General features: G+C 51.2%; 1 protein-coding gene across 1 annotated transcript; it reads right to left on the bottom strand.

The window, feature by feature from the left end:
* Window positions 1-4726: 4726 nt before the first annotated feature.
* Window positions 4727-13209, bottom strand: SCNN1A (sodium channel epithelial 1 subunit alpha). Its single transcript, XM_045007532.1, has 13 exons — window positions 12956-13209; window positions 11999-12396; window positions 11450-11705; window positions 10340-10527; window positions 9670-9770; window positions 9034-9197; window positions 8524-8622; window positions 8241-8358; window positions 7896-7974; window positions 7374-7431; window positions 7180-7235; window positions 5714-5789; window positions 4727-5509 (listed from the first exon to the last, which is right to left on the bottom strand). Exons 1-13 carry the CDS (start codon window positions 12962-12964, stop codon window positions 5183-5185), a joined length of 1929 nt encoding a protein of 642 aa, XP_044863467.1. The 5' UTR covers window positions 12965-13209; the 3' UTR covers window positions 4727-5182.
* Window positions 13210-14183: the final 974 nt, after the last annotated feature.

Raw genomic sequence — 14183 nt, forward strand, 5'->3', positions numbered from 1 at the left:
GGATAGAAAGCTGGCTAGATGATCGGGCTCACCGGGTAGTGATCAATGGCTCCATGTCTAGTGGGCAGCCAGTATCAAGAGGGGTGTCCCAAGGGTCGGTCCTGGGGCTGGTTTTGTTCAATATCTTCATTAACGATCTGGAGGATGGTGTGGACTGCACCCTCAGCAAATTTGCAGATGACACTAAACTGGGAGGAGTGGTAGATACTATGGAGGGTAGGGATAGGATACAGAGGGATCTAGACAAATTAGAGGATTGGGCCAAAAGAAACCTGATGAGGTTCAACAAGGACAAGTGCAGAGTCCTGCATTTAGGACGGAAGAATCCCATTCACTGTTACAGACTACGGACCGGATGGCTAGGCAGCAGTTCTGCAGAAAAGAACCTAGGGGTTACAGTGGACAAGAAGCTGGATATGAGTCAACAGTGTGCCTTTGTTGCCAAGAAGGCTAATGGCATTTTGGGCTGTATAAGTAGGAGCATTGCCAGCAGATCGAGGGATGTGATCATTCCCCTCTATTCGGCATTGGTGAGGCCTAATCTGGAGTACTGTGTCCAGTTTTGGGTCCCACCCTACAAGAAGTGGGGGAGGGATAGCTCAGTGGTTTGAGCATTGGCCTGTTAAACCCAGGGTTGTGAGTTTAATCCTTGAGGGGGCCACCTAGGGATCTGGGGCAAAAATCAGTACTTGGTCCTCCTAGTGAAGGCACGGGGCTGGACTCAATGACCTTTCAGGGTCCCTTCCAGTTCTAGGAGATAAGATATCTCCATTTATTTATTTAAGAAGGATGTGGAAAAATTGGAGAGAGCCCAGCGGAGGGCAACAAAAATGATTAGGGGGCTGGAGCACATGACTTATGAGGAGAGGCTGAGGGAACTGGGATTATTTAGTCTGCAGAAGAGAAGAATGAGGGGATTTGATAGTTGCTTTCAACTACCTGAAAGGGGGTTCTAAAGAGGATGGATCTAGACTGTTCTGAGTGGTAGCAGATGACCGAACAAGGAGTAATGGTCTCAAGTTGCAGTGGGGGAGGTTTAGGCTGGATATTATGAAAAACTTTTTCACTAGGAGGGTGGTGAAGCACTGGAATGGGTTACCTAGGGGGGTGGTGGAATCTCCTTCCTTAGAGGTTTTTAAGGTCAGGCTTGACAAAGACCTGGCTAGGATGATTCAGTTGGGGATTGGTCCTGCTTTGAGCAGGGGGTTGGACTAGATGATGACCTCCTGAGGTCTCTTCCAATCCTGAGATTCTATGATCCCCAGGCCCACCCCAGAGTCCGCACCCCCAACCAGAACCCTCACCCCCTCCCGCACACCAATCCCAATTTTGTGATCATTCGTGGCCTGCCATACAATTTCTATTCCCCAATATGGCCCTCAGGCCAAAAAGTTTGCCCACCCCTGCTCTAAGACTTTCTTGCTCATAATAAAGGCCATTGTGTAGTTGTAGTGAGGCAGTGTGGCCTCCTTCTGACCGAGACAGGGAGGAACCCCCTCTGTGCCTAAGTGGGCAGAGCCAGGCCTGCCTCACTCCTCCACTGGAAGTACATCACTGGAACAGGAAGTATAAAGTGCGGGACCTCCTACTCAGTTGGGACCAAGACACTGAAGAAGTCAGACAGATCCTGCTCACTCCTGGAGGCTGACCTTGCTGCTGAACCCAGGAGTGCCACAGGCCACCTACCTAGAGGAGGCGGAGGACACCCTACTGTTCTAGTACACCCTCAGGGGAGCGGGGAGGAAGTGGTCCAGGGGCAGCTGACCTTGGTCTGGCTGCAGCTTTGCGTAAGGCACAACCAGCAGGTTGTGGTTGGGATCCCCGCTGACCCAGGGGTGGACCACTCTGCCAATGTTAGGACACTAGGTTGGGGTCTGGTGGAGTAGGGTGGGCCTAGACCTCACCTGCCACCCCATCCCAGGGGTGGCAGCCTCCCTCTCACTAGGCCCAGTGGCCTGCACTCGTCGATTGTCCCCTGGAGCTAGGATGCCCAACCCCTGGGGTTTCCTCTGGGTCTGCTACAGGAGCCCAGGGCTAATTGACTCCTGGGTATGCTCTGCCTCTGAACCAAGAAGCCAAAGCTAATTGAATATTGGGTGTGCTCTACATTGAGCGACCAGGGCTAATTGAAAGCTGGCTTGTTCTGTCTCTGCACCGAGAGACCAGGGCTGATTGACTCCTGGGCTTGCTCTGGCCCTACAAGTAGAGCCCAGAACTAACTGACTGCAGGTCTTGCTCTGTCTCTGCCTCCAGAGGCCAGAGCAAATTGACCACTGTGTGTGCTGTGCCCTTGGCTGAAGGGCCGGAGCTACTAGTCGCCTATATGGGCCCTGAACCCTGCCCCAAGGACCCAGAGACCATACACTAAACTGCATGGCCTCTGCATGCAGGGCTCGAGGGCTATAGGTGCTTGGCTGCTTAGCCTGTTAGCCCAGTTGGGACACTACGCCTCACGCTAATTCCCCTGCCACTAGGCAGTAGCCCGACAACTTAGTGAGGCGATGTGGCCTCTCTCTGACCCAGAGGGGGAGGGATAACCGTGCCATGCCTACAGTAATTTCTTTACTATGTTTTTATCCCTTCCCCAATACATATCAGTGTTTCTATGCCTTTACACACTGTATCTCAACTTTTGAACCTCTTCTTCAAAATAGAGGGGAGGGTGAGGTGTCACTACTGAGAGGACCCGCTTTGTCACGCTCACCTAACCTTCTGTTTCTCCAACACTCCTTGTTGGCTCATCTCCTGTTTGTCACAAAGTGTTAAATTGTCTTGTCCTACACAAAGAAGAGGCATTTTGATCTAGAAAATTAGATAAGGTGCTTCAGGGAGGGATAGCTCAGTGGTTTGAGCATTGGCCTGCTAAACCCAGGGTTGTGAGTTGTCAGATGAGCGTTAGCTTTTTACAATAAGCAGACAAAGCTGTTTCAAAAATCAACACAGCTCTTCATTGCAATTGCTGTGTGGATGAGGGGGTTTCTGGTGTTGTCCCAAAGGATCTTTTCATGGATCATGGCCTGTATTGGGACGTGCTACGACCTAGCAAAGATACCTGCCTCAGCACTAACAGCACACTCTAGAAGAGCAGAGGCTTCCTCAATGGTGTTTCTGGCACAGGTCCCCCTTCAAGACATTTGCAGGGCAGCAATGTGGTCATCCCACTATGCCATTACTCAGCAGGCTAGAGATGATGCCACATTTGGCAGGGTGGTGCTGCAGTCTGCGACTCTGAACTCTGACCCCTCCTCCTAAGGACTGGGTGTGATTCACCTACTTGTAATCAATATGATCAAGCACTCGAAGAAAAAAGTTACCTACCTCTTGTAACTGTTCTTAGAGATGTGTGGCTCATATCCATTCTGATAACCACCCTCCTACCCCTCTGTCAGAGCAGTGGCAAGAAGGAACTGAAGCGGCAGTGGCTCAGCAGGGACCTATATACATCGCCATGAAGGCGCAACTCCAGGGGCCTCCATAGCCGACTCGATGAGTACTGCTAGGGGAAAAGTCTTCCAATGACTACACAGGCGGCGCACGCACTCCTACTTGGAATGGACATGAGCAACACATCTCGAAGAATAACAGTTACCTACCTCTTGTAACTGTTTTTCCTCAGGGCCAGGATGGAAGAGAGCAAGCCACCCCAAAATAGCCTATTGCCCAGGCTAGATCCAATCTCTCTCTGGCCCCATGAATATATCATCATTTATATCCGGTAGAACAGCTCCAACAGCAGATCATGAGCAAGAGATACTGTAGCCTGGGGGTTAGGGTGGTGCTCTGAATCAGGCCAAGTAGGGATTTGAACCTGGGTCCCATGGAAGTCCTCTAACCTCTGTGCTATTGGCTATTCTGGGGTAGCTTGCTTTCTCTTGTGTGTTGTGGGTTTTTTTTAATTCCAGAGGTCTCATTTTTGTTCTGATGGGGAATGAAAATGAATTTCAAAACTTTGACATTTTTCACAAAGCAGATAATGGAGCCAGCTCAGCACAGCACCCCCACACCTATGCAGTGGGTATTCTGTGGTTGAACAGATTAGGGATAGGTGGATCAGAGCTGTGGCGGACCTGCACCATACTTATTCTATACTGCAGCAGTTCCGAGGGGCCACTGAAGCAATGTCACAGTTTAGGGTAGCTCTGCAGGCTCTGCATCACTGAGGCTACTTTACCCCCCACAGCTGCTGATTATGGGAGGCATAAGCTAGTGTCAAGACAACTTTCGCCCCCAGTGTTCAGAAAAGAGATGAGAGGCTGAATGGAGAGTTAGAGTGAGGCATATGTTATGTTGCAAAGAAGAATCTTCGTATTGGCCTAAGAGTTGCAGGCAGCCTGTGGAGAGCTTGAGAATATTCTAGACCTCATGTCAGGATGAGGATCCATGCAGGAACTCTTTCCCTACCACCACCACCCCTCCAAACCCTGTGCCTCAACCCAGCACCTATCCTGCCTGGTCTCTAGCCTAGGGAGGTGTCCTTCTAAGCAGGCTCTCCTAGTCTCCTCCCTAGATTCCTGTGCGGAGGGGGAAATTTCCAGTCTGAGCATGGCATCAGAAACAGCAACCCAGAGTTGGGAAGCAGCATCTAGCCTCCTGCCTGAAAATTTGTCCTACACACGATGAGGCATTTGTGCATGCTAGTACCCTCTTGTATTCTATACACCCCACCCCTGTCTGCTGTCAGGCATACACAGAAGAGCCTAATTTTTCCTGGTCACACACCCAAGTCTCTTTAATTAGTTTTTATTCTCAAACAGTTACAGACCAGCGTGACCACGTTCCTGGGTGCAGAGAAGTGAGTGTGTATATGTGGAAGGGGGCTCAGTCAATATCACCCACATATGCTGTCTCTTCCTATCATTGGTCATTCCTCAGCAAATGTGGCCAAGGGCATTATCAGCTGTATCGTGGGAGACGAATGCAGGGTTTACTAACAGTAGGGAATATAAACTAACACCTCCCCCCAAACAACACTGCAGTCACCTGCCTCCCAACTGCATGCCATAATGGAGGTGATGGAAGCTCTGCACCCACATGATAGAAATGCAGCTGAGCTGCAAGTGCTGTATCACCAAATGAGATCAGTCCCTGCTCCAACCTGCTGCATGTCTTCAGACCCAAGCATGTAATCTGTGGCGTGGGACATGAAATTCCTTAACCTCACTGCACTGCCCCACCACAATCCTCACTCCAGTCCAATCTCAGCATCCCTGTCCCGCCCACACAGTTCCAGGCTGTTGTAGGAGGGCAGCGTCGTTACCACAGCCTCGACAGTGAAGCGGGGTGGAGCACTGGGGCCAGAGGATTCAGACTGGAAGGCAGTGTTGTCATGAGCACCTTGGGGTGGCACAGCGGAGGTCGGTAGCTGATGGGAGCGGAGCCACCGGAAGGAGAGGATGAAGGTGATGGCAATGAAATCCAAAATCAGCTCAGCGAGCTCCACCACAGAAAGAACAGAGGAACCAAACCAGAGACTCCACTGATTCCCCAGCTGGGAGAGCAGCGTCACCACCTGCAAGAGAGAGATGGGGGTAGTGAGAATTGTGTCTGTGTGAGGATGCTCGTATTCCCATTCACTGCCAGGATCACCCAGTGCTGGGGCTTTATTCCCATTTCCAGTCCTGCCACAGGAGGAGAAATGCAGAAGTCAGAGATGCTGCTGGAAGGCAGAGGGGTATGATGAGTGGGAGGGGAAGCTGGAGGATGAGGTATGTACCGTGAAGGCAGGAGACTCCCCATTAGTTTTATACTTCCATTCCTCAAAAAATATGTTCACTTTGGCCACTCCATTCCTGTTAATAAGAGAAAGAGATGAGTGACTCTAATCCTACAACCCCTGTATTGCAGCATACACTCCTTATCCTGCACCCACACCAAATCTTTAATCCTCCAAACCTGCAGTTCACCCATCCGGCAGCCCACTTAACACTCAAACCTGCAGTCTGCCCCAAATCCAGTGCAGCTGGCCATACCTACAGCATTCCTCTGAGATTCCTGTGTGATATCCCAGATTTAGGATCCCTCAAACTTACAACACCCACAAACTCCCACCCAACCCCCAAGCCTTTATCACTCCCACTAGGGTTACCAGATAGCAACTGTGGAAAAAATGGGACATGGGGTGGGGGTTAATAGGCGCCTATATAAGAAAAAGTCCCAAAAAACAGGACTGTCCCTTTAAAAATGGGACATCTGGTCACCCTAACTCCCACACACTTCAGTGCAGGGGTGTGCGCAGGAATTTAAATTTGACCCCTTTTGGAGGGGCACAGAAGCTCACTCTCCCCAGCCCCAGGAGTAGCTCACTGCCCCCCCCCCCCATCTCCGGCCCTGGGAGGAGCTCGCTGCCCCCCCTCTGCACTCGGCCCCTGGGGCGAGAGGACTCCTCCAGCTCTGGGGCTGCGGCAGGGAGAGAGGACTCCTGCCCCCAGCCCCGGGGCTGTGGCTCTCTCCCTGCCACAGCCCCAGGGCTGGAGGAGTACTGCATCCCTTGCTGATTATTAGGGGGGGCCAGTACCCCTGCTTGCCCCCGCCCCTTGCACACACCCCTACTTTGGTGCAACAGCTCCAAACTTACTACTGCACCAAACTCACATCTGACCTTCTCCTAAACTTATAGAATACCTCCACACTTTCAGTTTGATTCCCCAAGTTCACAATCCCTGCCCAAGACTTCACCTTCAACATTACATCAGTCCCTTGTCCAGGGATCCTCCCAATCATTCTGCCAATCTCTGGACCTGGCCCCCTAAACCGCTCCCCAAATCTCAACTTATCACTGGATCAAGTCCATTGGTCTGGGCCCAGGCCCCTGAGAACACTCTTATCCTATTACTAGCCAAGACTGTGGGCCTGGTCCCAGGCTCCTGAAGCCTTTTGTCTTCCCCCTCACTAGGTCTGTCTCTGGGTCTAGCCTTGGGCCCCTGAACTTCCACCTATCTCCATGACCAGGTAAGTGAGGCTCTCCTGTCGTCTCATGACTGGGTCATTCTTCCTGTCTGGCCCTGCACTCCTGGACCCCTGCTTCTCTCCCTACTACTGATTTGATCTCTGTGCTTGGCCCTAGGCCCCTGACCACCCCTACTCCCCTGTTTCTACCCATCGTTGGTTCATCTGGGCCCCCTGACCCCACCATCACTGGGTCCCATCTCTGGTCCTGAGCCCCAGTTCTGGAGCTCTCACCTCTTGGATGTGATATTGTACTTATTCTGTCGGGACAGCATGTGAGACACCCAATCCTGAAAGGAAAGCACAAAGGGCATCATAGATATACACCACTCTGTGATCTCAGCCTCCCCTTGTTGAGGGTTAATAAATGGTGGGACACATCTGCATCCTGGGTCTGGTGGGATTGCCACAGGAAACCATATCCTTACCTCGGAAACAGTGGAAGGCCAGTGGGAGTATCCAGCTGACAGCTGGTACTCGGTCACCCTGGAGGAAGACAGATATATTCTTAACAGCAAGGGCTATGGGATCTACAAGGTCCAGTCTCAGCACAGCAACCTCAACAACAGGGAACTTTCTCCATATCTAGCACTTCTGTCCTACTCCTTACAGTGCTGCCTCCTGAAAGTAGCCTGACTGCAGTATCCAGGAGCTCTCCCCACAGACAGCATTTTTACCTCACTACTAACTTTGCTTCCTGCTGGGAGAGACCAGACTGAAGTAGCTATCTGGATGTTTAATTGCTCAAACACTATTTGCCCCATATAATTGAACACTTGGTTTGGCAAATCAAATTCTCAGCCATTCAGTCAGCTCTAGGAATGAGACCCTCATAGGAACATAGGACTGGACGTGACCTACTGGGCCAAGTCCAGTCCCCTGAGATCTCAGGCAACTATTTCATAGAATGGTGTTCATAAAGCCCTAGTTTTTAGCCCGCTGAGACTTACTCGCAAGGTTTCCGACATTTGCTGAAACAGCCCAGAACGTTGGATTTGAATTCAACCTGGAGTTTGTAATAACAGTGACCTGAGCAGGAAGAGAGAAAACCAAAAGTGAGCTCACCCTATCTGTACAGGGAAGAGAATCTCTGGGGCATGTACATGGGTGATGCGGGCCCAGAACAAGGTAGCCCCTTGGAGGGGCTGAGAGCTCCAAAGAAGGAATCCCCCTGGAGGACTTAAACAGGAGAGTTGGGGAGCTGATAGCAGGGGATGATGGGAGAGTCTCAGTGTTGGGGGTTGGAGGGCTTGGGGGGTTCATTATATAATTCCTTCTGCACTGTCAGCACTTACCCCATGCTGTATGCTTAGTGTAGTCACAATACTCCGCTCCAGAGGGTAAGGGGTAGAAGTAATATGCACAGCCACAGCGCTCTACCATACTGATCTGGAAACAGGAACGAATGCAGACCTGGGAGGCATGAGAGAAGGGGAGAGCTCAGCAGGGGAATCCTCACATCCCAGCATAATCAGGCGCAGAAAACACATGAGATCCACTCATGGCAGGGAATGACTGAGATTGTACACCAAGGAGGGCGGGGACAGGTCTGGGATAGGACCAGTGGTGATGGATTACCTGCTCAGTGTAACGGGATGAGTACAGGTTCTGTACTGGCACATCACTGCCATCTTCAGTGCAGTCGCTGTAACTGCCCCCAAGACGCATTGTTGTCTCCTGACAACAAACAGCAGCTTGTCAGTCTTAGAGTCAGAGAATTTAAAGCCGGACAGGACCACCAGATCATCCAGTCTGACTGCCTGCATATCATAGGCCATCCACCCCCAATCAATAACAAATACGATGGTAATAACCTGCCAGTCCTCACTCCTATCTCATGCCACCAACTCCTCCCTGCTATCCCCCTTTTCCAGCCCTTCCCTGATTAGTAATGGCTCCCAAAGTAATGTCCTCCCCCTCAGTCCCACCCAGTGTTGCCACCGTCTAGGGTTAACTTTTCTGCTCCCCATATCCTAGTTTCTCAGCAACCCTTCTGCTCCCTACAGACCAATCTTGTGCTGACACAAGTCTTCACACGGGTGCATGGTGAAGCCCATGCCACCTTTTCCCTCATTCTACCCCCCCTACCTTTCTCATGCTGATGGAGGTCTCTATACCCGGACGCACATTGAAGCCCCCATCATCCATGAAGGCTGGTTCATTCTGCTCATGGACCATCACCCGGGCTCCCGTCACTGTGGACAGCAGTGGGATATAGTCGTTCTGCTCTGTGCGCACTAGCAGAGAGAGGCCTGTAGAGGTTTCAGAGAGTGGGGGGGGGGATCAGGGCCAGTCACTGGGGTGGGGGGACAGCAGAGAGATCACAACTGGGCTAGTGGGGGAGGAGGAGGCGGCAGAGAGCGGGGGGAATCTCAGCTGAGCCAGAAAAGAAAACGGGATCAGGGCTGGGCCTGAGTGGAGCAGAAAGTAAGGGGGTCAGGCCTGGGGAGGAGGCAGAGAGTTGGGGATCAGGGCTGGAGTCTCTGGAGGCGGCAGAGAACTGGGATTGCAAAGCCAGACCTGGAGAAAGCAGAATTTGGGGGAGGCCTGAACTTTTGGCAATCAAAACTCACATGGGTCATGGTGGGGGATGCAATCCACCATCACACAGGGGAATAAGCAGAGGAGGATCTTGGTGCTCACACTTCTCTCCCACCCCCCAAACTCTCCTATTCTAGATATACATCTGAATGGGTTCTCCCCACCTGTCACGGGGACCCTCACCATTATTGATCCCAGGCAGGGATGACGTCCACAGGCTGCTATTGCCATCATTGAATGTGTAGCAGTTCCCATAAATAGGATGATGGAAATGGGTGTAATTCCTGGGAGAGAAATGGAAATATTCAGATTAGAGCATCTAGGCATGTGGGGCAAAATCCCCAAGAGATGCTGCGGGACAGGGTGTTCTAAAAGGAACCATTCTTTTTACCACCCCATAGAGAGGAACTGAGAACAATACAGAAGAGTAGTGTCTGTATGTAAACAAGCACTGAGAAGTGGTTCAGAGCAAGGTTATTTAGCAAGGTGCTGAAAATGACTTCTGAAGCTGAAGAGCTGTTAGATTCCTCACAGTTGCTCACTCTGGAGGAGGATACAACCCCCTTGTGTGGACCCAGTTACACCAGTATAAAGATCCCTTTATACAGTATAACAGCACCCAAACTAGTGTATGTACCTGTATCACTATTTCAATTATCTGAAACAAAGGGAAAAGAGCACAGGAACTATCCCATAGGATCCCAGGAGCCCCAGGAATTGAACAAGGAAGAATGCCCCAGCCTTGGGCTCTGGCAGTGGGTGTAACAGTGTTCTCCAGCAGTAGAGTCTTGGCTTCTCCTTGTACCCAGCAAGGAATGCAGAGGTTGTTAAGATGGGATATTGGAGCACTCACGCTTTGTCACATGTAACCTCATTGAAGCGACAAGCATAGATGAAGTTCTCAAAATTGGACTCATCCAGGGCCTTTGTGTTAGGCATCCGTGCCAAAATGTTGATGTAGTGGAAACTGTACCACTCACGCACAGCATCTACACCTGAGGAATATGTTTGGTGGAAACAATCCTCATTGGTCTTGTTGCACTGCAAGAGAAACATCAGCTGTCTCAAAGAACACAAGTCCACAAGGAGGGATGAGGGGACTTACCTATCTCTCCCCCTCCACCCCCACCCCCCCGAACATGGACAGGAAATAAATTCAGATTATACTTGACAAGTGCAGCTAACAGACATCAAGGAAGCCCCTCCCCCACAACCCCAGATCCTCAATTGGAGGGAAATTCCTGGGCAGGTGGAATGATCAAGAGGATGAGGAAGCCGCAAATCACAGTGAAGTTATTGTAATGGGCTGTGCAGAAAATGAGATTGTGGAGTATACACAGGAGCTTTCAATTCTGGAACAGGGAGTCACTCTCTGTGGGTGTATGTACACTCTGGTATAAAGTAAAATTTAGATCAAACTAGCTACATCACTCAGAGGTGTGAAAAATTCAAACCCTAAGTGCTGTAGTTAAATTGACCTAGCCCTGGTGTACACACAGCTAGGCTGAGGGAAGAATTCTTCCATTGATGTAGCTACTATCACTCGAGGAGGGAAACTACCTACATTGACAGAAAAATTTCTTCCATTGATGTAGGAAGCATCTACACTACAGTGCTATAGCAGCACTGCTGCAGTTATGCCGCTGTAGCACCTGTAATGTAGACATGCCCTAGCCTAGACTAGAATTTTTGCTCCTGCTGGAACTCTAGTTAATTGATTGACAGTTGAGTACACTCTAGAGAATGGATGGAGAAGGAGGACAATCCTTCCCTAGATCCCTTAGGGAGAGACTGGGCCTTGAAAGGCTTTTTTCAGCTCTTAACATCTTTCATTAGTAGCAACAACAACTTCATCAGATTTCCAGTGGAGGGTGGAGCTGACCCTGGTATGAGAGGATCTAATGAGAGATTAGGAGCTAGGCAGAGTCTATAGAGTATAGGAGAGAGAGGGATCTATTCTCACCAGGATGAAGCCAATTTTCCAGTCACTTTTGTCCACTGGAGGACTGTTCCCCTTCAGGCTGGCTGGTTCATCACGCTTGTGTCTCCTAAGAGGGTGGCGCTGGACATGGTGGGACAGGCTCCTTGGGCTACGTTTCCGGCTGGACTGGGCTGCCCAGTTGCTTTGTACCAGAGACATATTGTAGTTATACAGGTCCATTAGTGTCTGATGGGTGATATGATCCAGTTCATCCAGGTCCTTCTGGACAGCACTGTATCTGTAAGATGGAGAGAGTGGTCTCCAGAGTTAGGGCTTGGCAATTTCCCACTATAGCTATAGTTCTTTGGCTATAGCTAGACAGGTATAAATCCCCACGTGGGAATATAATTACTCTGCTTCTAAACTGTAGTGGAATAGTTATTCCAGTACAGCTATTAGGGAAATTTACCCATGTAGACAAGCCCTTCATGTCTCAATATCACCTGTAGGGGCACTGGGTATTTCACCTGATCCAGTAGGAGTACAATACACAATATAAATACCTGTAGCTCCTGGGAGTTTGTCTCATACCTGTAGGGGTTGAGGGTGCACAGTGTGACAGCAGGGAAAGTCAGCCTGTCTGAGTTGAGGTTAAGGTTCAGGTTGACAGGGAAGCTGAAGTACTGTCTGTAAAGGATCCCAAATTGCCAGTACATTAGGCCAAAGGTGAGGAAGAAGAGCACAGACCAGAAGGCTGTCTTCATTTTGTTTCTCTTGGAACAGACTAAGCGGATGGCTCCATGGATGGTTGTGTTGTTACAGAAGAACTGGAAGAGTTCATGGTATGACTTGTGGAACTCAATGAGGCCCTGACACTCCTTCTCCAACTTCTCTGCCACTTCCTCCACCTTCTGTTGCTTCTCTGTTTCCTGTTTACACCTCCTCAGCCTCTCCCCCACTGACACCTTCTCTGCCTTCACAGCTACAGCCTACAACAGAATAAGCTTGGAATCAGGCAATATATAGATACTAGTTATGTCTACCATGACCCACCGAACTCAGGAAGCCTTTGCCTGCTGGGACCCTTTAGCCCCTCCACACACACCCCTTACCATCCTCCACATTCCAGCCCTTCCACACACACACCCCTATCCTCTCCCACACCCTGGCCCCTCCACACACACACCCATTCTCCCCCATGCCCTGGCCCCTCCAGACACACACCCCTATCCTCCCTCATGCCCTGGCCCCTCTACACACACACTATCCTCCCCCATATCCCAGCTCTTCCACACACATACACACACCTTTATCTTCCCCCGTGTCCAGAGTCTCCGCACACACACACACACACCCTATCCTCCTCCACAGTTCAGTCCTTCCACACACTCCCCACATATCCTCCCTGCCCCAGTCTCTCCATACACACCCCCAGACCCCCTCCCTCCTTTACCCCAGCATCCACTCTGTAGGAACCCCACCACACCCTTCTTCAGAGGGTGGTGTTTAAAAGCAAGGTTAGACGCAACTGAGTAGAAAGACACTAACTTGATGCATGTTGACCTATGATGCTGTTTCCACTGAGCTATGTGGACTCCACTCTCCTTGGAAATGAGGGTCTCCCTTTGGTGTTGTCCCCCTGTGGGAGTTTCTCTCTCCTAGGCGAGATCTGTGCTCTGCTGTGCCCTGGTCTCAGACTCCTGGCTCTGCCTCCTGGCAGCTGCTTTGCCTTGGTGGTTAGGATTAGACTGGTTTCTTTCCAGCTCAATCTAGCAACCTGTCCTGCTCCTGCCCTCCCAGCGCTCCCCGCCCCCGCAGCTCTGGGGGAAAAGAAAAGCCTCATTAACATCTCAATATCCCAGTTCCTAGAGAAAAGGGAGCTGGGCAGGGGTAGCGGGGAGCAAGGGGCGTGAAAGGGCAGGCCGAGAGGGAACGGGCGACGCGGCGGGAGAGGAAGGGGGGGGGCAAACAGATACTAAAGCCCCAGGAGTGGCCCGTGTTGACTGGGGACCACTGCAGAGAAAATAATGCTGCGGTCTGGGGCTTTCACTGGGGGCTTGGGGCGGCCGCAGCGCTGAGCAGCAAAGAGAGGATTCAGGTACACAAGTGTGCAGCCTCAGGGGCCGCTCTCTGCTGAAACAACAGGGTGGGGCTTTGAAATAGCTGAGCCGTTTTCAGTCAAGGACACACGCACCCCACCCATCCTTCTGACTCCCTGGGCTGCAGTCTCAGAGCAAACCGGTACAGACACCCAAGAGCCAGCTGGCGACCTCGCGTGCACCTCCCCCTCGCTCCCCGCAGAAGGGTGGAGGAAGAGGTAAGCAGCGCTGGCTGCTCCCAGGTAAGGCCGCAGACTGCTCCGAGAGCATTACATTATGTTCCTCCCCCTTCCCCCCGCCCCTTCTCCTGAGCTGAGAACACAATGTCCCAGCAAGAGGAGAAAGATAGAAAAAAATGTTGGCAGCAGTGTCTCAAGGACATGGGGACAAGTCAAGGTAATGCAACAATAACAGCAGCTACCTGGGCTGGGCACACTCTCCTGTACCCATCCAGGCTGGGCCAAGGCCTTGGCTCAGGACAGGTGCTGTACAGGGCTCCCCAGTTCCCAATTTCCAGGCCATTCCAGGGGTCTGGGTGCCTAGCCTGTCCCTTTAGAGCTCTCAACCATCTTCAGTGCTCTTCAACCCCAGGAGGATGTAACCTGTGGGATAGCAGCATTGAAGGAGGGACCCTTAAGCCCCAGGAACCCAACGTTGCCTGTCATTCAACACAGGAC

The sequence above is a fragment of the Mauremys mutica genome, chromosome 1 (assembly GCF_020497125.1).
Source record: "Mauremys mutica isolate MM-2020 ecotype Southern chromosome 1, ASM2049712v1, whole genome shotgun sequence".
Taxonomy (NCBI): domain Eukaryota; kingdom Metazoa; phylum Chordata; order Testudines; family Geoemydidae; genus Mauremys; species Mauremys mutica.

Excerpts from the sequence above, each read along its gene's own strand:
- SCNN1A (XM_045007532.1), bottom strand. Across the intron at positions 11,706-11,998 it reads TGCACCCTCAACCCCTACAG|ATACAGTGCTGTCCAGAAGG; the intron begins GTATGAGACAAA and ends TCCATCTTACAG. Across the intron at positions 7,432-7,895 it reads AAATGTCGGAAACCTTGCGA|GGTGACCGAGTACCAGCTGT; the intron begins GTAAGTCTCAGC and ends GTCTTCCTCCAG.